Source organism: Opisthocomus hoazin, chromosome 2 (genome assembly GCF_030867145.1).
Source record: "Opisthocomus hoazin isolate bOpiHoa1 chromosome 2, bOpiHoa1.hap1, whole genome shotgun sequence".
In the NCBI taxonomy this organism is placed as follows: domain Eukaryota; kingdom Metazoa; phylum Chordata; class Aves; order Opisthocomiformes; family Opisthocomidae; genus Opisthocomus; species Opisthocomus hoazin.
The window spans coordinates 12,737,374-12,762,246 of record NC_134415.1 but is presented as its reverse complement, the minus strand read 5'-3'; the positions used below and the strand labels follow the sequence as shown (position 1 = coordinate 12,762,246).

At 41.0% G+C, this 24,873-nt stretch overlaps 1 protein-coding gene across 1 annotated transcript in view; it reads right to left on the bottom strand.

Annotated features, from left to right (window-relative positions):
* The window catches only part of KIF26B (kinesin family member 26B), a 304,924-nt gene that overhangs the window by 45,351 nt on the left and 234,700 nt on the right, over positions 1-24,873 (bottom strand). Inside the window, exons 6-10 of the mRNA XM_075412645.1 lie at positions 22,854-23,060; positions 21,199-21,292; positions 18,926-19,188; positions 15,859-16,042; positions 11,945-12,104 (exon numbers count right to left, since the gene is read on the bottom strand). Of these exons, the coding sequence (XP_075268760.1) occupies positions 11,945-12,104; positions 15,859-16,042; positions 18,926-19,188; positions 21,199-21,292; positions 22,854-23,060 (908 nt within the window). The remainder of the gene's footprint in view (positions 1-11,944; positions 12,105-15,858; positions 16,043-18,925; positions 19,189-21,198; positions 21,293-22,853; positions 23,061-24,873) is intronic.

The window sequence follows — 24,873 nt, the reverse complement described above, 5'->3', positions numbered from 1 at the left end:
TACACAGCCTGCAATATTCTTTATTCAGAGCCCGTAACTAAATGTTCCCTGTTGAAAAGATGTGGTGTTTTGTTGTGACTCTCTTCAGTTATCTATCTTAGGTCTTCAGTGAGAGGGGCACCTTTAGCAACAGCAGAGTTTGCTCTCTGATTAGGCATCTGAATAGTTCTTAGCGTGAAGCTGAGATTCCATAAAAGACCCAGTATTGCTCCACAGAGAAGCATCATTGATGGATGGAACCTGGCCAATGGAATTAAAAATGTATTTGTAAGTGTTACACTATCTTTTGCATGGGTGTGACATAATAGCATTATCAGAGAAAACTCAATATCTTACATATTAAACAATGCAAATTCTTCTCTAATCTAATGAGCCAATTTGTACAGAACACCGTATTGTGGTATCTGTTTCCAACCGCCAGTTTATTGTCAGATATGCATACTGCCTTGCTTGTAATTCTTTGCTTTCATTGCCTTATCTCTCTGTGAAAAGTGAAGTTTGGTGGAAAAGTTTAAGAAAAACTACAGATTTTCTTGGGAGGATGAAAAAATCCATTCCAATTTTCAGAGTACACCTAACAGCTGTGTTTATGATACCAGTAGACACGAGGGGAGTTCTGCTAGAACTCCACAGAAGCATCATGTCCCTGCCTGGACAAGCCCTGACCCTGGTGGGAAGACAGGTGACAGCCCCTGGGAGCGTGTACAGGAGAGCGACCCAAAGCATCACATTCAGAGTCACAGCAGCCAGAGGCTTCCCCCAAGCAACACTCTCATCACCATGGGGCTTGCTGCACTGAGATAGCGTGAGGGGAATGGACACAGCACCTGCAAATGGACACAAAGGACTTCACCAGCTGTGTAACCTACTTGATGTTTATGTCTGACACACACTTAAATGATTCCAGGCAAAGGAGCCCTCAGAAGACCGCAATCAAGAGCAGCTCAAAACTAACACAAGCCACTTATTATAATGCCATTACACAGCACATAGCCATCCAAAATGGCAATATTCACCTAACAAAAGAAAATCCGTTACCTGCTTAACAGACTTCTTTCGTATTCTGTACGATGCAAAAACCCTGAAGGTTACCAAAGCACATCCTCATTTTTCTGTAAAACACACTCCACAGTGTGCAGACTCAACCCTTGGGTGAAAAAAGCATGGAGGTTCTCACAAATCTCACCGGAGCACAATGTGGTAGCCTGCCAGCTGGTTCTCTTTCATAGATGTGTCTTTTCAGAGTCAACTCCTACCCAGCATTGGTCTTCCCTCGGCCCTTCTTTCGCATCAGTGTAAACTATTGCAGCTATAGCAGTTCCCTTCAGCTCCCTTTGGCATGAGAAGCACTATCCTACATCACTCCAGCAACGTCCACACATGAGAGAGATGAGCAGGATTCAGGAGGTGCGTGTCAGCATACTCTGACCGAGTATGCAGAGTTCCTAGAATACACTCTCTTTCTGAAAAAGTGCAGTTGTTTCCCTAGCACCATACCTTTAGAAACATTTTGTTTAGTTATGCAGTACGTGCCAGCTGGGTAGCAGATCTGGATACTGCTTCTAGCTCTTGTGCCCTTGCATAGGCGTGTAACTTCAAAGCGCATCACATGGAGCCTGTGAAAACTGTTGTTTGCAAGAGAGAGGAAACGTGGTCTGGGAGCACAAAAGAATCTGCTACTCTGTTTATAGCTAGAGGCAGACATGAAAATGGTGTTCAGTCTTTAAAGTACTGCTCCAAGGAGATTCTGGTCCCACTTGCACAGAGATGATGGGGTGTTTTCAACAGCTCACCTTGTAAGCGACTCCCCTTGTTTGTTCTCGCGCTGTGCGAGTCGCACGGCACAGGCGCCTAGCACAGTGTGAGCTGCCTGAAGAGACTGGCACATAAGACATGGGAGCTGTGTAAGACCTCTGCCCTCTGGAGCTCCCCAGGACAGCAGGCAGGACACCCAGGAAAGCTGCAGGCTGTGCACGCTATCTATGGCGAAGGCAGCAGGAGAGAGGCTTCAATCAGTCAGAGCACCCACTCCTGCAAAGAGTGTAATATGTTGTGTGCCCTTTTCCGAGCCCCAAAATCCTCTCACTGCTACGACAGCTCCCAGCTTTCTCCTTCTGCAGTATTTACAGAGACTGAAGACTATCTCCACAGCTCCCAGGTTTGTAACAGCACCCAAAACAGCTGCTGCCATCATCCTGCTACCCAGCTCTCTGCTCTGCAGAACCAGCTGTACCAGAGGGAGTCAGAAGGGATATTTCTGACAGTACTGATGTCTGTTATGTCATTGATTTTCAAAATGAGTGAAGCTTTGTTTCTGTCCAAGAGCACAAAATAAGGAACAGGCAGGGAAAAAATTTTGTAACTCACCTCTGTTCAAAAATAACCCATTTGAAAATCATTTTGAACTGTAGAACAGTTTTGCTGATGGGGTAGATGAGATAAAATACAACTAAAACAGTTAAACCTGCTGTCTGAAATTAATTTTAGTCTTGTCACATATTGCTAAAAAGCATGTCACCTGGTGGCATTTATAAACAAACAAAATTTTTAAAATTAAAAGATCTAACTAGTTCATTCTTCAGCAGGAGAACTAATCTTAGTATTTCAGAAGATAGTTCTAAACAGCCTGCTTAATTCTGAAAAGCCAATGCATATTTTAAGAAATTCACTTCACATCTGTTCATTGTGTACAGGCCTGGAGGTAACCGCCAGCCAGAAAACTTTGATCATCCAGCAGAAGCTAGCTAGTAGCTGAACAGTGCAAGAGGATTGTCTTCATCGCTTTCCTCTCAAACATGTTATGAAAATAAGGACTTCGGTAAAAGTTTGTATGGAAAAAATCTTGCAGTTGCAATGCCACTCAAATGTTTTTGATGCAGTAAGACAAACTGGCTGAAATATTCTCCATTTACAACCACGCAATTCTCCTTCAAAGGTTCTAGGGCCCGTCACTCCATTTAGGAGGTGGTGTTAAATAGAGTCCAAGAAAAGAAAAAGTGTAAAGAAAAATTGTTCAACTATTTGCCCAGAAAATATAAACCAAGTTTTTGTTTATTTTTAAGTAAAGGTCACAGATACTATTTATATATATCAAAGAGGAAAATCAAATAGACCTGCTTGTGCCACTTCAGTAGTCACAAATCCCTATTTATGTGACAAGTTCCTGTATAACCTTCTTGAGTTCTAAATTTATGGTCACAGACCCATTTGCAAGCAGTCAACAGATGATTGTACACTTCCAGTTCTCACATTCGTTAATTCCATCAATCACATCCCTTGCAATCCCAAAGAAACTCATCACTAGGTAACACTTGACCACATACTGCCTCTTTCAACAAATAAGCTGCTAATCATCAAATACTGAACATGAACTATGGTGTACAATATCCCTTAGCAAGGATTTGGGGATTATCTCATCTAATTAGATATAAGCATGTTTTCTAATCTGTGGTCTTAAGCCAAAGCCCAATAAAAAGATTTCAATTGACTTACACTGAGTTTTGGATCAAGCACTGGGAGAACTTGATTTTGCAAGTCAAAAAAAAAGACACCTTAAAATAAAGTGTAACTAAATGATGAAGGAAGAAAAGTGCTTTACTGAATTAAATCATCTGGCACAGAAATGGACAGGACATCCAACATCCCTGCTGGGGTAAAGTCTTGATAAAGACACCGCTGAGACATTCTGGATTTCTTTGACACAATGCAAGGGTAACAAACCAGCTGGCGGCTAGTTTTCAGACTTCTAAAAGCAGAGGAGACTTTATCAGACACAGTAGAACATGTTTTGTTGTTTATTTGTATAACTGCCTGCCATGTACAAACACTTTCCAAACAAGAATGAAGATAAAACTATCAAAATGGAAGTACAGCTATTGAAAATCATTAAAGATTTGGCCCCAGAACTCTGCTCTGAAATTGCGTAAGCATAGCCCCTAACCAAACTTATTATATAAGTGTTAATTAATATTTGTTAGTTATGTGTTTATTTTGTTTTAAAATCACTCTGCCAATGAAGTCTTCATTTCAGCTCTTGGGAAGTTATTCCACTGACTAACAGGAATCGCTGCTAGCACGCTTTCAGGTTTGTATTCCTCTGCCTCATGACTTAAGGATAAGAAATCATTCTGCTACTTTGTCTCACCAGAAACCATTCTTTCCTCCTGTGTGTATTCACGTCCTTGAAATACTACAGAGTAGTTGTCATCTCCCCTCTCAGAGGTCTCCTTTTCCCCGCCAGCTATGAAGCTTTATTTCTGCCACGGTGTTCTTCCAGGTTAGTAACCCTTTCATCTCAGACCTTTCATAGTTCTTCTTGCTTCTCTTTTAAATTCTCTGCAGCCTGTAACCTCTTCTTAGCAATGAGATGCCCAGCTCCGAACAAGCGACCACATACCAGCACCATACAAAGAAAAGCTATTTTCTTTGGTCGTCTGCAGTGGGATTTCTCTACTCTCTTGCCCCGAGTCACACTGGTTTTGTGTAGGGAGAGAAGAATCAGTAGGGAAGAGAAAGTTAATTTCAGAGATTGTATCCATATGCAACTATTCAAGAAACTGGAGATAACCAAAACTGTGAAGTAGGGCTAATAAATATTACTGCATGCTTTTTGATAATTTGCTGCATTGCACAAGAGCTAATTATTCGAAGAATATGACTATTTAAAAATTGTTTAATTATACATGAAATGAATTATCACCACGTTTCCACGGGTGAAAATGTATTAGTGTTCAAATGAGCCTGAACTGGTGCTGGAACAGGTGAGAATAAACTGCTGGATACCCTAAATGGAAGTTCAAAATGGCGTTTTAATGAATTAAGTACAGATTCATTTGTGTATGAAATCACCACAACGGCCTATTTGGGTCCCACTCAAGTTATATTTCAGCAATATCTGCATGCTACTGGATTGCTTGTTCATTATGAGTCATGTCTGTGCTGGCCCGGGACCAAAGTAGTGTCCTTCCACAATGCAGCTATCTGCTGCTGATAGGAATGGCTATTTAAATGCAATTAGTAATTGCTATTAAATTTGACTATAAACCACAAGCACTTCCCTTCCCATTTCATTTTGCAGTCCATCATTACTTGCTTGTTACAAAATCTGTAAATTGTTAATCCATCAAGTGGTTCGAAGAGCATTAAAAAGCTAGCTCATGAGGCCTGATTCTTCCCGCTTGAACACTTGTGCAGAACAGAGCCATGTCAACTGAAGGCTGTTGTAAAACTGGTGTAACAAGGGACCAGGCTCAGTGAATGCAGCACGCTTGCTTACATCCACTACACATGCACGCAGACACCTCCGCTCCAATAATTATCACCTTGCCAGTCTGGCAGGACTGAGTTGAAAACCCAGAGCTGGGGAATGGCAGCTCCACCGAAGCTTTCCTTGAGGATTTTGTCTACTATCTCTCATTAACTTGATGATGAAACACAGTACTGTAAGACATGTGCAGATAAAGCTCAAATCTGTGCCATCAGCTGTATAAACTGTCCTACAATAAAGTGCATTGTTGATTAACACTACAACAGTGATTGCTGGAGCATGCAAAATCTGTTATCCTCATGCTTGTGACTTGCAGAATAAATTACTTTATAAAATGTAAGAAGCTTTCCTGCATTCACATACTGTGCATCCCTGATTCCATCTATTTCCCTGAAATAAAGAAGAAAATGGTCAGAAATTCAACCTAATGGAACTGTCCGCTACAGAAAAACCCCAAAGGTGACAGTAATTGCCAGATGCTCCAAGTCCTCATTATATCCACTGTGACAGTGTTTTGGTGCTCGCCTCTTGCTGGCAACTGCATTGCTCTTCCATGTTACCAAAGCTCTCTGGCTGGTGTCAAAGAGCATGCACCCAAGGCCAGATCCTCAGCTGCTATAACATGGCATTGCTCCAGTGGCTTCACTGTCTGTTAGCCAAGGCTCTGGTCCATACGACCTGGCTGCCACCATCATGGAAAAATTCTTTTGTTACTGAGCAGCTCTTGGTTTTGATAGCTAATTAGGAACTATTTCACATTCAGCAAAACATCTGTTGATGGCTTTCCTACAATTGAACCATTCAGGGGGATTTTTAGGCTTATTCCTCTTTTTGAATGGGCTCATTTCTTTTTCTCTTTTGCTTCCCAGTTCTTCTCTGTGGATTGTTGTCTTCTCTACATTTTATCTCAGTGTCCCTTGGAGCTCTCCCATTCATTTTGGGCCATTTGCTAGTCCAGTGGTTCTGTTTCAGCTGCCACTCACGTCCTCGTTTTCATTCTTTATTCCCCCTTCATCTGCTCTCACATTTCCACAAGTAAAACAGCAAAAACAGTTCTTCAACCACTTCTAATACATTAGATATTAAATTAACACAGAAAGATTGCAGATTCCAAAGAATTTTTCTGAGGCTTTCTGTGGTCTTTGTACCGTGTTCTCACTAAGGAGAAGTAAAAGCAAGGAACAGAAGACTAGTAGATGCAGCAGTGGAAAGTAAAAGTGATTGAAATCTCTCAATTAAAAATAATAAATTATTTTCAGTTTATTTTCAGTAACCAATAAACAGGTTGCTCGTTGAGCATATGGTTCAATTTTGGCATTAACTTCTTAGGCCTGGTAAGCAGAGGTAGTTGTGTGGAACCTACAAAACTAAGAATTCGTAAGAGCTCATAAATATGGATAAAATCTCCAGTACTAACACCAGTTAATGTACAAGAGTCTTTCTGGCAATAAGAACTCCAACAAGCAGCAATGCTGGCCTTTAAATATTATTTCACTTACGTAGAATATTTTTTTGATTTATTGGTTTTTACTGCCGATTGGTTCATCAACAACTGCTCAAATTGCTCTGCAGAAAAGCCCTCCCAGGATGGCACTAGGGGAGCCATCCTTCATGACGCCTTGTCTTCTGAGCGTTAGTAGGAGCAACTACTGGTGAGGATAATCCCAGAGACATATGGGTGATGCATAGTAGCAGGTGGGCTGGAAGCCCTACTGGTGTCTTCCTTCACTGTAAAACAACATGCTGGGTCTGATTCTGTGGAAGCACCTTTTTTATACCACTGCAATTTCACTGATGAGAATGGAGTTATTATTGATATATGCAGGGATGAAAGAGAATATAATAAAATTTTCACTACTGCATGAGTTCCCTTGATATAATGGGCTTTCTCTTTCGATCAAGTTGTCTTCATATCATTTTACGGCTTGGTTTTTTCTTACACTTTCACTTTCTCCCAGCTGACAAACATATAAGAATCCCCAATACATATTTTTCACTTTTTTAGTGTACTTCTTATTTTAGGTGAAGCAATGGCAGAGATACAAATACAGTTTGAAAGTACAGCATCCATGCTATTGATCAATTAATTCTAGGTGCTGTTTTCAGTTTTGTCTAAACTTACTGTGAACTGGTATTTAGCTTTCTCTATCTCTTTCTGAAAAGTTTTCTCTGACTTTTCTCCTGAGAAAAATAGTCTAAATCATGCTATAAATGCAAAGGCAAGAAGTGTAAACAAAAGATACCAAGGACCTCACTTCATTTCACACACCGTTTTTTTACACTGATGAAACAACTGCACGTGGATACACCCATTTAACCAATAAAAGAATCTAAATAACTGGATCCCTCCAAACCTCATTTTCATTTCTACTCCACTAACTAACAATTTAAAGAAAATATATGATATACAGCTTATTCTTTAGGCTCATCTTTTATACCACAATGCTATAGTCCAATGCTGTCCCTTTTCTCCTCTTTCCTTAAAAGCAATATTAGTCTACCCTTGACCCAAAAAACCCCAGATTTTGCATCCCATTAGGACCATCTATGTGATTCCTTAACTCAGTGAGAAAAATAAGGCAACAGAGTCTTAGCAACAGTTAAAATGTAAGTAGTGCTACAGTCCTACTTGAATTTTTTCTAGCTCAGTTTTATAAACAGCAATAAATAAATAAATACAGAAATAAATTATTTTCCAAAGGTCATGCAGAAAGAAAGAACGAATTTGCCCGGGGCTTAAGCAACAGATTAGATCTTAAAACATGGTGGCTCTGCCACTAAACTGCTTGTGTAACCTTGCACCAGTCACTTCATATGATTTTATTTTCTATAGATACAAAGAAAAAAAAATACCAGTGTGTAAGATCTGTGAGTAACTGCAACCATATGACAGAGAAGCAGAATTGGTAAGAATAAAATTCATGCTTTTGACTCACACCTATCTATTTTACGGACGAGACTCCCTCCTTAGATAAGCATAAGGATGTAATTCAAAATACAGAATGCCTCCAGAAACACCAGCAGATTGGGATAGCACATTAAGAGAGAAGCCTATTAAATAAAACAAGCAACAACTTCTGAAAGAGAAATTCATACAACCTTGCACTTTTCTAAACAGTTTTCTTACATTCTCATAGTCATTAAAATGTATAAAAATGATTATTTCCAAAACAGCATTACCATGAATTATCACCACTCCTGTTGCCTAGCAACTGGAGTAATTTTTGAACAGTGAGCTATATAAACCAGTATCTGGAGTTTGTGCAAATGGGTATTCATTTGAGGGTTTAAAACACATTCATCTTGGAAATCAGAGGAAGATAATGCAACACTAATGTAAAGCTGAAATGCTCTTAAAAATATAAAACGGCACTAACAATTACTGCAGCTTAGGAAAATCCTCCTCCTGTAGCAGATCTGAGCCCTGTCAAATTTGGTCAGGGCTGGAGATGACTTCATTGCTCTTATTTGGAGTTGCAAGTGCCTATTTCCAATTGTTATGAAGATATTTTTGACATTCCTGAACAGAAAAAAATTCTTGCCCAGTCTTCTGAGGAATTTGCTCATAACCCAAGAGCAATGGAAATTGATAACATTAAATGGCAATGTACTTAAGTCAATTAAAAATTCTATTTTTCTATAACATACTGAGCTGGAAGAACCCACTGGCTCATACCATGACAGAATGATGTGCTTAGTAAGGTTCAAAATAGGTCTGAACGTTATTAGTGACATTGATGTTACAGAGAGATTGTAAGTACATATATGAAATGTACAAACCCCCAGAAATCATGGTCTAGTTGCTTGTCAGCTGCATGTGGTTGCCTGTTACAGGGATTCTTGCCTGTTCCTCAGACCCATGTGGAATTTAACTTGATTGCAGGGCAAGATCCCAAAGCATATCAATTTATATTGTTTGATGTCTGAGAATTTCTACATTACTTTCTTACATATTTAATAGCCAATTTCCCACTAAAGCTAGCGTCAACCTGTGTAACTATTCCCAGAACAGGGCGGGGGGGTGTCCCCCCATGGGATAAGGTTACCAACTTCTTGGCTTCCAAGGCTTAACCTTATGGGTAAGAAAAAAAATGCAAAACATGCTGAACACCAGCACGTGTTTTTCACAGAGATTGCAGGCAGAAAGGCAAATTCATCACCGGCACAAACACACAGGCAATGCAGTAGCATCTGCTTGTACCAGCTATGAATCTGAACAAGATTTTCCCTACAGCTACTACCTGTGGAGATAAGGCTTGATACAGCACTGAAGGGAGTTTACAAGCCTGAAGCCTCTCAGAGTTTAGAGAACTTAATTTCTGCAGCAAAAGAAAATCTAATGTCTATGATACTGTGAGTTTCTTGGCTCCCAGGAAGTCATGCAGCCTGCCATAAAATACTTAATGGCTGTTTAATAGCTTAGATAAAGAAAAGATGCTCCATTTTGTCTGCTGCTCTATAGAAATTTGCTGAGACCACACACATGATGCACAGTGCTGTCACGTAAGAAAACACTTCCATTGTTTTCCTTTGGTCCCACTCAAAAAAGGCAGTTGACAAAGTTTTAATTCTATCCTGAACATCAAAATAGAACACCCCTAAAGACAGGGAAATTATCTCAGCTAGATAGGCTGGCTGTTGCTCTAAACAAGAGGTGCTACTGAACACCTATCACATCAGTTTATGGGGTCTTCCCCTTCTCTTCTCCACTGAGGAGTAGCACACGCCTGTACTGCCTGACTGTTGAGCAAATAGTGTTTGCACTCACCCAGACACCAAGACTCTTATTTCTATTGCTCATGAACAGATCACATGTGGGAAAAAATACTTTCTGGACTCTTCTCAGCAAGAAGCGGACAAAATTCGCTTCCAAATATGCCATACATTTTTCAAATTAGATTTTAAAAGTTCTCCTTAGAAACAGAGACATTGCCTCTGATTTACAGATGACCAATCACTTCCTTATATTTATACTCTATAATATCTGCTCTTACAAGAGTGAATTCAAGAGGAGCTGCTGGGTTGAAGAGAGCAATACAGACACTGATGAGCAAGAATGCTGGCACCTCTGGCTGTGTAAGCTTGGAAGCGCAACAGCTGGGAATCACAGCAGAAGGAGATTGGTAGTACAGCAACTAGAAGACGTGTTTGATAATGCTTTTCTCCCAGTCAGCCATTGCCAAGAAAGACAGCTGTTGTATTTGGTAACTATTCCTTGTATGTTTAGTTCTAGCCTAGGGAGCATCATTAACATCATTTTCCTATTTCTACGTTGGCATTCCCTTCAGTTCATAAAATCCAACAGGAAGGAAGGCAGGTTTTTGATAAGCATAGTTTGAGCCACACTTTGTGAAGTGCAGAGTTCAAGCTATTTTCCCACTATGACTAGGTGCATGATCCACAAAATATTTCACGAACATTTATACATACAAACTCAGTTGGCCCGTAACTGAATTCCAGTCTGACTGAGCTCCAGGAGCAGGAATATTGCCAGTCAGTATGCTTTAAGCACAGGCTGCCAAATAATTTTGGAAAATAAATGTTAGAAGAGGAATAAAATTATAACCAAACTCAATTCATCTTTATTTTCCAGAATGAAGACAAAACCAAAGGAGTAAAACTGCTCAACACCTTGAAATCTTGAATGAACATGAGGCAATAATCATGTTTGCAGCCTTTAAAGTTATAAAAAATGTGAAATGTATGGACTGAAATATGCTTTGTGAATGACTTAGTTCATTTTTCATGTCATCCTGTATTTCCTAACTCCAGATCTCATATATGTGCCCTTCATGAATGGTGACATTCATGAGCAGTTCGATTACAAGATGCTACTGTAAGTCATTCCTGTGATGCTGGTTGCTGCTCCCTAGGTTTTAGGCTAGCGGAAAGCAATACCGTCCACAAAATCTGAAACTTCTCAATAGGAAGGCTGTGTGAATGTCTGGGTTGGGTAATGAATCCAAACTTGCTTTCAGACCTACACACATGACAAATGTGGTGACACTTCAATGAAGAGAAATGAGCACAAAACATACCCACTATGTGAGCAGTTCCTGTAATTTCCCAGAGCTACCTGCAGTAGCAAAGGCCACTTGTCTAGTGTGACAAATAGGCCCTAATTCTTTTTCGCAAGTGAAAGGCTGACACTGAGATTCAAACCATACAAAAATAGAATGCAAAGTAACCTTGGATCACAGAAAGTATTCATGACAAACATGCATACTCATCGTGACATATGTGTTAAAGAAACTAAATTCCCCACAATGGACATCAAAATAATTTTCCCTATAGCACTGCATTATGGCAGCAACATTTGTCTCTGTGGAGCAACTATGAAATTGTGTCTTAGATGGTTTGAAACATTAAAAAAATCTTCAAACAGTCCTGGAAAACAAAATCCTAACGTGCTGAACTTCAAGCCTTAAGATCTTTAAGACACCCGGTTCCTATTTCAGCAGGTTTCTTCCTTCGAAACCCGAATGTCCAATAGTGTAGCTACCAGACGTAAGGTTCAATCGGGTGTCACTGAACCCTGGGCAGGTTTTGTCGTACCTCGAGAGGGCTGCGCTGACCCAGCAGACTGCCTCCCTGCTTAGCCCCAGCCTGCCGCAGGCCCAGGCAAGTGCACTGCTTCCAAGCATCCTCTCACCTGGTGTAACATAGAATAGCACTTACTTGTACGGGATGTGTTTGCTTCCATTGACAAGGGCGAGAATGACGTTGCCCAGTGCTGACAACGAGAGACAGAGGCCAGAGCTTCCCTCCCGGTTTTTGCTGAGCACTTTCACGCAGCTCCCCAGGTCAATAAGGTGCAAGCGGCTGCGACCTCCGGACACTGCCATAAACAAAGCAAGCAAACCGTTAGCATGTGCCTCCAAAAGCAGCGTCCCAGGAAAGCAAAGACTTGCAACGACTTGTGAAGAGGAAACAACGCAGAAACCTCTCGTAATCCATGTTAGCAGCAACAAAGTGTAGGGGGCCTGTTAGCTCACTGTCAGCCTTTATTGCTGTGCATTGTTCTCTACTCCAGCCTCACTTACAAATTGCCATAGCTTTCAGTACTCACCCACTCCTGCAGGTTTAACTCCGTGAGAGTCACTACTGCATTTCTTTTTTTTTTTTTTCTAATAGAGCTCTAAATAGCCTGTACCCAAATTGGCTCTGTTTCTGTCTCTGTCATTACTGTTCCTCTGTCCAGAAAATTACAGGCTGGGAGTTGTTGCTCGGTGAGCACTGATGCTGTGGTAGCTTCTCTTATCTTTCGCATCTTGAATACTGGATCTTCAGAAGTACATGTGGTGTCTGTGGGACCTTCAATTTTTCTTTAAGCCTATACACTTCTACCTTCTCATTTGGCTAAAAAAAGATTTGCCATGCCATGGGTATTGTGGACAAGCTGCTCTGTTCTGAAAATAGTTTCTGTAAAACTGGCAGTGGATCCCTGTTATTATCTTATTTACTCTGCATCAACACACTACCTTTAAAGTGAAAAGATGCTACCCTTGAAACACCAAGATTAACAGACATTTGCTCTCTGTAAAAGCCTATAGTTCCTTATGAACCCAGGATAGGGACTATTCAGACTTTGCAGAAGTGCTTCTAATTCTCTACTATCTCAAGACAATTTCCTAGCCGAGTTTTTTTGCGTCTGATCTTTGACCACTCCTCCCTATCCTTGAGAGTTAGTTTAGAAGCAATCTGCAGGAAAAGGTAGTTTTGTTTCCAGGATCTTAACTCAGGATGACTCTCATGACTGGAGTGCTGCGATGGATGGCTAGAAGCTCTTCAGAAGGGATAGGCAAGGAAAGAGAGGCGGTGGGGTGGTTCTGTACATTAGGGACTGCTTTGGTTGTATAGAGCTCAACAACTCTGACGACAAGGTTGAATGCTTATGGGTGAAGATGAGGGGTTCAAAGGTGGAAGGGGATATAACCCGGCTCACTAGAGATGAGCCCAGGGGTGGCAGGCCAGGGTTGGGGGTGAGATCGATAACCCAGCCCAAGTGTATCTACACCAATGCACACAGCATGGGCAATAAACAGGAGGAGCTGGAAGCCATTGTACAGCAGGACAGCTGTGACTTGGTCGCCATCACAGAAACGTGGTGGGACGCTTCTCATGGGGAAGCATCCACACGCACTATGGGCTCCTGCACTCGCTGCAGAAAGTCAGGACTTTTGCCCTCCCTCTAAGAGTACTTAAAACTCTTAGACTTAAGAGTCCCCAAGTCCTTTAGGGCTGCTACCCTCAGAAGGCTGAAATTACATTTTTTTAGTATCTCCCAATGATTTCCTTAGAAAAACAAAGAAATCTGTTTAGCTGCTACTGAAAGAGACTACAGGTGACTTTACTGAATTATATATAATAAATATTTCTGTTGCTAAGATTACCGGACATTGGGGAAACAAAAGAAAGTGAAATAAATCACAACCCTTCAAAATCTCAGGCATACTGTGTCCTCACATACTTCTATTACACAGGCTGAGGAAATCCAGAATAAGAGAAATTACTGGATCTTTCCTTCTTATTTAATTTACAAGTCAAAATACAACATTTTTAGGATGACAGATCCACTTGCTTGATCTGAACATGAAACTATTGATTAGGCAAGCTCTCCACTAATGCGCCTGGCAACTACAGAGGAAAGAAGTGGAACATCCTAACACTTGTTTTTGTCTATGGCCACAGAGACTGCAGAGCTGACAGCTGAAAAATGACTGTGACAGTTCTGCCACAATGCCGTTTATTTCAATGGTGCTAAGCCTGCTTCATGACATTCCTGGTAATGAATCTAACAAGGAGGAAAGTACAGTACCAATGCGTTATTCTAACAGCCATTTTTTACCAAAATCATACGTTAGCCAGCCCTTTAATCTCTTAGTCTTTGGAAGCTGGGATTCTTTTTCTTTTTCTTTTTCCTGTCCTTTTTTAATCCTGTTACTGGAATCTATATATCTCTACTAGCTTCATGTTTTTTTCTGAAAAGTCCTTCATTACAGCAAGAGACAGTGATAATCACTAGGCGCCCTTTCGGAGCAGCTGGAATTCCCCCCTCATTCAATTATCAGCGAGATCTGACCCTGCCCGGCTTGTGAGGCCACTGAGATATGGGAACTTGAAGACAGGAGGTGGTATGGCCACAAGACAAAGATATAACTAAAGGCAGTGGGCAAAGCATGCCATATTATAATCCAACAGGATCATGTCTTCTTTTCCCAAAATGAGTCATTATAGCCACAGGAAAATATTTTTTACCCGCTTATTAATTACATTTGAAAAAGGGCTGTGCATACATGTACTTGCATGCAGTAAAAAGAATGAAGCATTAAATAATTGTAATAATAATTCCCTCAAAATCAGCCATCTCTATTCCTGTGAACCAGTCTGAGCATTCATAGTTGTCCTTTCCACCGCAGGGTGGTTAATTAATAAACCTTTACTTAATCGAGATTTCTGCCTGCCAATTCCACAGGGGTTATTACTTAAACACATGCAAACTGCATTTCCATTTAGAGCAATTTTTTGTTTTTTTCTCTTACAAGAATAGTCAATGTAAATTTTCTGCATTCAAATATTAAACATTAATACTGCAGTGGTGTTCACCCACTACACAGGAATACTTGCAATCTATTCCTTATTACAAATAACCTATGCAGAGCCAGGAGCTGAAACATAAGCTATTTCTGCAGAATTGCTAAAGCCCACAAATTTAAAGAAGAAGAGGTCTCTGGTGTCTTTCAAACAAACATTTTTCTCTGTAAAAAACGATTATTTAAGGAAAAGAATTTTAATGTGAAAGTTTTCTTTTTTGGTGGGGGTGTTTCTTATATTACACAAAACTTTTATCACTGGAACTTACTAAAAAAAATCCCTCTGTATATCTCCAGTTACAAACAATTTGGGAGACTTGAAACAGAAGATAAATATAATAAAAAAATATAAATGGTGCGAGTTAAATGAAACTTTTGAAAGCTATAGAAACATGTAAGTAGACATGGAAGCATATTTTCCTCATTTACAAGCGGGAGGTGGAAGTAAAGACACGAGGCAGTGAAATCCTCTATGGCAAAGAGAGGGAGCAAACCAATCTGAAAAGTCCAGAGTCTTTACCAAGAACCACAGGAGTCCTTTGTGCACACGTAGCTGGGCCAGTAACTACAATATCAAGTATCTCCAAGAAAAGGTACAGTTTATGGATTGCCAACAACAGCTTCCACAAACACTGCCCTGTTTAGGTGCTGAAGAGGAACAGCTAACGTAAGGGTGGCAAGGAATTCCCATTGCCACAATAATTTAATCCATGACCTCAACATTATCAGTAAAGATAATACTAAAAGCCAATATGAAAAGCCCTTTGTTTAGCTGCAGAGGCCCACACAGTGCTGCGGACTAACTCTTAGTGGCCTTTAATGGCCTTTAGTGGGTCTTTACGAGGCAGGTGGACAGTCTGCTGGTATGAATGGCCCCACCCATGCTGAACGGAGAACTCTGCTAATTTTCACCACTAAAGAGTATTGTTTAAAGGCCTATTTAAAGCCAGTTTCCAGGCAGGCTTGGAGGAGACCGAAGGGAGCGAGGGGACAGCTTACTTCCGCCTTTGCCGCTCTTCTCCATGCGGTACTGGTAGATGTGCAGGGTGAAGAGCATGTGGGAGTTGCGGTGATCCTCCTCGTCGCAGTCCCGCTGGCTGCTGCGACGTGAGGCGATGGCGGCATCGAGGAAGAAGGCAGCCTTCTCCGCCGTAGGGGCCCGGAGCTCACTCTGATTCTGAAGCTGCAGTTAACACAAGGGAGAAATAACCCAGAAACTCCCACACAAGTCAACACTGCCAGACAACGTGCTGCAGTCAACGCACACTGTGGATGCGCTGGCTTCTGATGGGACCGAAAAGGAGGAGGTGCCCGACGGAATGAGACCTTCCTGTCATTGGCAGTGGCAATACCACTCCCTCCAGGAGACACACAGTCGAATCCAGGCTTTTGAGGGTTCTCAGAGGATTACCTCTGATGGCAGTTGTTACACACAAACCCCAGGAAACCGTCCTATGAGCTGGACAGATGCATAAATTTGTTCCTTCACTTTCCCAGAAATTTAAACTATTTAAGCTTATTAATTATTCCTTATTTTTACTGCTTTTTTTTTTTCCTTGCATTACTGGCTCTGGCAATCACTGTGTCCTTCTGACAGTTAGAGGTGGAAAAAAAAAAATGTGGAAGACACATTGATCCCAAACTCAACAGCTGGTGGAGACTGGCAGAGGCAGGACTACCTGTTACCCTTCAGAAAGTGTTATAAGGGAGCAGTCCACAGATAAATCTGGGAATACAAGGACTGAAGTTTGTGTTCAGCCCCATAGTGTGCAGGGAGCAGCATAGAAGAGAAGCTTTTTTCTCTCCCCTTCATACCGTAAGCTTATGCACCTGCTCATGAACCAGGGCAGTCCATAAAACGGAACAAGGCAGGAAATGTACATGCGTTCACATTTGTTGGACCTCAGTCCCAGTCGCCAGCCTGCTCTTATCTCTCCAAAGTCATAGCCAGCATAGGAGGGCAGATATCATTAACCCCCCATAACGTTAGGAATGTATGCATGTTTCCTGTCACCTAAGAATAGTTTGTCTGTGGAAGGGACGTGTGACTGTGCAATCTGATGGCATTAGTTTCGGCAGTATGCAGAGCTGGCCCACTGCCCATCAGATAGACTTGTTTTGTCTAGCAAAAAAACAGCAAGGAACTCCCATTCTCATGGTTTGTTCCCCTGCTATGTAACACAGCTAGAAGTTAAGTTGTCCTAAAGAAGACAGTGCTCCTGTCTTGTTTGTGACTGTTAAGCAGCCTGAGAAGGGATAAAGCTGAGGCTGTGCGTGGGATGGGGTGAGAGAGCTGAAGGCCGAGCTCTCTCTGGAAAGAGGGAGGGGGGCAGGAAGGAGTTAACAAGGCAAGCAGAAGGCAGGCCAGTCTGTGGGCTGATCTCACTAATGTAAGCAACAAGAAAATGTGCACACTTGGAAAGGCCCAGTGACAGACAGTATGACATATGGTGATTATTCATTTGCTCTACACACTGCTGATTTTGCATATCTGTACAGCTATAACGTAATATCCTCCTTTTTGAGGAGGATTTTGAGAATTCAGGTGTAGGATGCATGACTCCAGAACATCACTATGTCTTGCAAACACACATAAAAATGCTTTTTTTGTTGCAATTTAATTCAATATTTTACACTGCAAGGATATATACATGTATCATGGTGCTACTTTTTCTCCACTGATCTAAAATAATTCATTTTGTATATAGCTGTTCTGTCTGTATCTTTACGAAAATAAGCAACCATAATGGGATATTTATTATTACTGCCATTGTGTTTAAATATCTTAATAAAGAATTAAGCCCTCAGGAGAGCCTAGTTGTTACACAGTTATGTAACACATGCAGCACACGCATGCTAATTCAGATCTTAACTGGCCCATCTATCTCCCCAATGGGAAATGTGAAGGCTCAAGTCTCCCATCTTGTATTCACTAGACGGCACCCATTACTGGATACCAGAGGGTGAGACCTCTTGTGATGCTGAAAGTATTTCATACAGCACTAAAGCCGGGAGAGAGAATAAGAACCCTAATTGTTGTTTAAGATCAAGACACAACTTTGTAATGCCGGGGTAAAATGGAAAAGAATGGAAAATATAATCTAAGTATGTCTAAAAGGCTTAAACCACAAAGAGATAAAACACAAAACTTATTACTTACTGTTTAAAATCTCATGATTCATTACTTTTGTGGATGCGAACCATAATTTCTAGATGCTTGGAGCTGGAAATACGGTACTTGACCCTGTAGGTCTGTTCCCTCCCACCTCCATTCCCTGTCCTAGGATAGGCTGTGCTCTGCAGGTTCGCGCTGGAATCAGCCTCTGCCTTTAAGGGTGAAAGAATGTATGCAAGCTCCATCATGCTGGTTTGCTCCCTCTTCATCTGGTCAACTAAAACCAGATTCATTCCCTCACAGACAGCAAAATGAAAGAATAGGCCTTTTTTCCCCTCAAACAAAGAAGGGAGAAAAAATAGGCTGCTGAGACTTTCTAGCAGTTACCCAGGAAATACATGAGCCAGTTACTCATTCCTGCTAAACCTCCAAACCCGAGAAGAGTTTGAGTTATTCTTGGCTTGCCCCGCTCAGGAATTTATTTCTTGGCAGCAATTAATAAGTAGCGATTAATGTTTCCTACAACATTGCTAATGCAGGTGCTATAAATAATGTAGTTTATAAAGAGATAAACAGCCATATTTATGGCCTCCAGCTATTTGTGCAGTACTGTAAATATTTTAGCTTGTTGTTTTGCAAAAAAGAATCACACTTTCTTTTTATTTTTTTTTAAGAATGAGGTGAATTTTTGTTTGCACTGAGTGTTTTCACATTTTATTACAAACACAAGCCCCTGCTCAATATCAGTTATACCAGAGGTACAAATATTTAGGCCAGGAGAGCAGATGGCCCTGCAGCTGCAGGTCATAAAGTTCTTGCATGTTTTAAAGTAAACACTTTCAAGTCTATAAACTTTATGCTCTGGGTAGTTCTTGAATTTGAACCATCTCAATAGCTCAAAAAAAACCCCATCATATGCTTGTCTCAGTGTAAAATGAACCTTGGATTCACCTGCATTCCACAAATGGGGTCTTCACAAAGGTAGACACCTGGGGACTGGCCATCTTGCAGGCTGCCTGTAGCCACTTCTGACAACAGGTCTCTCAGATTTTCTTCTTTCCCCCACACTTCCACTGCAGAAATTCGGACTGAGAATCGGGCTCCTGTCTTCTCTTTGCGTTCATTAATCAATTTGAAGAGCCAGGAGATGGCACAAGGGATTATGCCGAGGTTTTGCATGGAATCATCCTTCCCGATCATGGTGTATGACTTCCCTGTCAGGAACGGGGGGATGCAGAAAAGATAACAACATCACTCCCAGGACCTTCACAGCCTTCTGCCAAGAGAGATTATCCTGCACAGCCTCATGAAAACAACTTCTTCGCTACAATAAGGACAGTCAGCAAGGGAGAAAGATAGGCAGACAGACAAATAGTACATGGAAAATGGAGAGCATTTAAAACTGACAGATAAAATCTTGAGCTGCTTTCAAAAATCATTACCTCATGCATTCCCGTGACATCCCCCATTCCCCAGGCAGGGTGCTGCAGGTCCCTGCCGCACCACACTGCAGCCTGTGATGAGCGTGAATAGTGGGAGCAATTGAGCAGAGCAGGAGTGCTATGGTCTCTAAAAAGCTCCACTTTAGATACTGTGAGTGCGGTATTCTTTGCATACCATTTTACTTCAAAGCACTACATTGTGCTTCATTTGCTGGGATTGGGATCAACACAAACCTGGTCCCAGGATCATAAACATGTAGCTTCATCCAGAAAAAAAACAGGTACACGGTGCATAAGTGGGTCACCAACAAGAAGTATTTTATCTGGGTCAAGACCTTCCCCTGGCTTGCTACTATTCAACTCTGCAATTATAGCTCTGGCTTGTCTCTTCTTTAAAGCTTTGCTGATTAAGAACAGACACAGAGTACCATCTTACACTGCTTTAGGTGTCACTACATCTAATGCTCTTAGACAAGTTATCTTAAGCTCCTAGATTTATAAGCCAAATGATAAAGGTGTACACCCTTTCAGGCAAGTACTTGTGGCTTCTTTAAGTAGTTTCATTTCTTATGTTGAATCTATGTGGAAAAAGATCAATGAAGAAAATATTTCTATGCACGCATCTGTGGCAAGGTCTGGGTGTGTCCACAGTTGGTGGAATGGTAGTGGTGCAGTTAATGAAGCAACTGCAGAGACTCAACTCATGCTCCAGCAAAGCCCTAGGTAGGCTGCCTCTCTAAAGGACATGTAGCACTTGTGAGACGTTATCTCGTGGCTTGGGTTTTCCGTCTCATTTTCTCTCTTGTGTTTAGCAGGTCACAGGAGGTTTAATATCCAAGTGCTCATCTGAGTGTTACTCCTGCCTGGCCAGAGGGGCCTTGTGGTTAGTTGAACCAGTGGCCCTGCTCCATTCATTGTACCAGAGCTGGTGGCGTTGCAGCATTCGGTACTCTTCAGTTCTTGTTGCCTATAATTTAGGAAAATTGTGGCCTCATACGGCTTGATCTTCTTTATCACTTGAAAAACTGAATTGTCCTTTTAAGTTGTATGTGTACGTATGTGTTTCTTTGAGACAGCAGAGAATGGAGATCATTGCACACATGCAATACAACCCTCTTCATTAAAGAGACAGTATTTTCAAAACACTATTAGATAAGCATGAACAAAATACAAGATTACCCTTGAAATACAGTTACTCCGAACAAACAGTGTGTTAATGATGATGATTCTCCTTTTTATTGTCTTTCCCTGAATACCTGAAATGCTGCCAATGTGTTTGCAAAGAGTGAGTTTTGATCCATTGGTAACACTCAGTTAACCATTAGAATAGGATTTGTCGGACAGAATAGGAAGAGGTTACTACCAAGTGAATTGTCTAACCAGGGAATACAGCATAAATCAAACTATTTGAGTGCCCAGTCACAGCACTTGAACAGTGCCATCACAAACATCAAGTACTTGAGTGGATACTCGCAGCCTTTACACGGCTTGATAAAAGTGGTCTTTTGGCAAAGTCTCCAATACCAAGCACATTTGTAAAACTGCAGATCACCATTGGATCATTCATTAACAATTCACTGTTGGATCATTCCTTAACAATTGAAGACTGCTAAAAATTGCCGTAGTACTCAGGGGATGGAATGAAGCACAGTGTATCACTTTCAAATACAGTTACTGTGCACAGCCAAATGAATGTTTGTTTTCCCCAATCTAATGTACTAGAAATCTTCAGTTAAAAATATTGACTTTTCTGCTTGAGTAGGGAAATTTAACAATACCAACCAAGCTTGGCATGGCCAAAGCAGAACACGCAGCCATCTGCCCCGTTGACCACAGACTGGATCACTTCAGCTACAGTCCCAGCACATACTTCAGCCTGTCACAGATATTTAAAAAAAAAGAAAAAAAGAAAAGAAACAAGAAGAAAAAAAAAAGAATGAAAATAAAACCATTAAAAATAATAAGGAAAATCAGTAGAGTATTTTGACTGGAAAATGGTCTTGATGTCATCAGTGCTCCAGATAGCATGTTGATCAAAAAGTCTAATCCTGCTTGTCTCATTCATGTGACCTATGCTATTGATGGGAATGACATTACTTGTGTAAGCAGACGAAGCAGGACTTTTGCTCTGTGTCAAGTAAGTTTCATTTGCTGAAGCATCGATATATTTTGTGGAGTTAAACAAAATACACATACTGTAAGGGGATGTGGTTGGTTTGTTAGAACTGCCTATTAAAAAACAATCAAATACTGGGGAATTTTTACAGGCTCTATTATTTGCCCAGTTATGAACTGAGTTTAATTCCCCTAGCAGTTGGGTAAGGAATGTAAGGGGAACACACAGCCGCTTTGGTAATAGCTGGGTGACATTTCTTCATTTTTCTCAACATCACTGTGAGTCGCCTCAGCTTTTTGCAGCAGTAGGGTCCATCGTCAAGTCTGCAGCAGTATTTTAAGAAGTATAACACACAAATTTACCCTGGGCATTCTTAGATTTAATGTACAAGCAGGCTGAATGGTCTACAGTGCTTCTGCAGCAACTGCCTATCAATAGCAGGTGAAATTAAATCAGAATTTGCAGTTTAGGCTTTTATATAAAGCACTTCGCATTTGATAATAAATCATGTAAATCCACCTAGTTCATGGGTATTTCTAGACTGCCTCTACAACAGTAAATAAAAAGGGCCATGAAAGGGACTTTTCACGTGCCAGCCCCTGAACTGCATCCAGGCATCAATCTGGGAGGTGCTAGCTGCCTGGGCCAGAGCTAGGTCGGGGACTGACCTAATGATAGGATCATACAACAGTGGCTTATCTGGCCCTCTGTCCTAGCTCTGCTTAGTTTATGAGTACTGAAACAGCCTTACAGTACTGTTTTCTAACTATACTTTGCAATGTTACTTTACTCTTCTACTGTCCTCCACATGACATTTGGGTAACATAGCTCATCAAACCAAGGAAGTCTAATAAAAATGAGAAATCTGAGTATACACACAAGAGTAAAGATTTGTGGACTAAAATCCTCAACCTGCTATTGTAAACTGTACAATAGAACACTGTATAAATAATCCTTGAGTTCTTCACGAATAGAGGACTGCATTAGAGAACTGCAGTTCTGATCAGATCGCTGTATACACCAAATATTAAGATTTTATAATATACAATAACTTGTCGATATTGAGGATCTGCCTGCAGGGCACAATTTAGCACATTTATTGCACGTATAATTTCAGGAGCAATTATCTACAGTAAAAAGTAAAGAAAGCACATAATTATTGAGATATCATTTAATAAATTCATTTAATTATTGATGACATTGGCGGACCAAATTCAGCCCTGGTCTAACTCCATTGAAAGTACTACTGTTGCAGCAGGAACTAATTTGGCTCTGGTGCATGCTATTGTTTAGGTAACAGTTCTGATCATACGTTGCCTACCTGTGATGCATCCTGAGGGAAAACTGCATCAAAAGCAAACATCTTGGGTGGAACCTGGCTGCCCCTTTTCTGGAAAGCATTCTGACCTCCACAGGCCAATGGGTCATACAGCGTGATTTGCTTCTTACGGGGGTCAACTTTTAAGAAAGAGCTGGACTCAGATGTGTCTCTGGCAAGCGTGGAAGAAATGCGCACCATGACTTTGACCTGTCAGCAAACACACAAAAAGATGATCACATTTGATTAGTCTGTTGGATGCTCTGGGCTGGTATGTTGAATGAACTTTCCAACTACACTCAACCAAATCATACTTGCTTGCTGGAGTTAGTGCCTCTGTGGAAGTCAGTGAAGACACAGGAATGATTACAGGCAGAATTTGGCCTAAAACACACAGTGAAAAAAGCCAATCCATCTACTTCAACACGCAACTTGTGTATTTAGAATTACGATGTACATCATGGTGTGTTAGTGTCAATGTTACTCAAGTGCAATGATGAGGTATTACAACACTTTGTCTTATTCTCAGTATAAATTGAAATTTAAGTGTACCCCAGTGGCCCAATTAAGAAAGCTGAAAGGTAATCTAAACTGCTAAATTATCAGAACTGCTGTGGTTTCTACAATGCAATCTGATCAATAAATGCACATAGAAGTCAGATCTGTAATTTACACCTTTCTGACTCTAATCCAAATGCAAAAAGATGAAGTTCTAAGTGTCATCATCAAACAGTTGTGAAAAGAGCCCTGTTTTAATGGTCAGATTCTGAGATTATAGTCAAGGGAGTGGAATGTAGTAAGTGATAAAAGATTTGTTAAAACATGTTAGCTCACAACTCATTAAATGGCTACACAAAAAGACATTATTCCTAAGACAAAAATACATCTTCATGGATTTAATGAGGTTATATTGCATCCTTAGACCAGCTGGTAAGCAATTTAGATGTAAGTAAAACCAATTACTATCAGTCTGGCTTTGGTTCTCACCATAAATTCACCACCTGCAGACTCATGAGTTCCTGAACTATACAGGGCAAACATCACCTCTCTGCCAGTTCTAGCCACACCTGCACAGACTTTGTCTCAGGGCAGACTGACTTTCACACCAGTCAGACAGAACTTTTATCTTAATGCTCCTTAATTGTATGTCACTTGTATCAAACCTACCCACAGCTGACATGCAAGTGATCACAAAGGGTCAGCTCAGCACAAGATGGGAGCACGTCTGCTGTTGGAGTAGCAGATGCACCCTTGGAGGAGGCTGTAGCCCTAGAAGTTAGACAAGGCTGCAGTTCCTGTCAGCCTCACTGAGATTGGTGCTCTTTGTATGTAGATCTCATTTCACGCTGCCCTAAGCTCATCCAACATGGAAATCAATCAATTGTTTTGAGAGGTAAAATCTGGGAAAATTCATTTTTGACCCAACTCCTTTGAAGACAACGGAATGAGACCAGACATTAATTGGGATTATTCAGTATTTTTGTGATGTCTTCTCTACAGGTCTGTGAGTGAAAGTAGTAATTTGACTCCATATCTTTTAACCTGGGAAAACAAGTTGTCATTGGATGGTGAAATGGTCGCATATCTGTACACATGGTTTCAGTTTTACACAATTAGTTGAGGGAAAGTGGAAAAATGCTGCTTGGGTGTGAGGTGGTTCTCTGCTCAACTACTCAGCCAAGCTGCTTATGAAACCTAACCTGTAAGTGAAAAAAGCCACTTCCAATATTTTGCCAATGGCATTCTTCTAAACCCAACCCTAAGCAGAGCTGATTTCTACCGAGGACAAGCGCAGCCAACACCCCCAGTCAGTCCACATGAACAGGGCAAGGTCTGAATATTTGTTCCAGCCCTAGGTCTCCTGGCAGCTCAGAAGGGAGGCAATAGTCAAGTTAGCAGGGAAGGGAGGGAATACAACACTGAATCCTAGAGGAGCAAGAAAACAAAGAGCAGTATCAGTCTTGATCTGTTTTCCTGTTTTCAACTTTGTACGTCTTTGGCATTTTCTACTGTGTCACATATT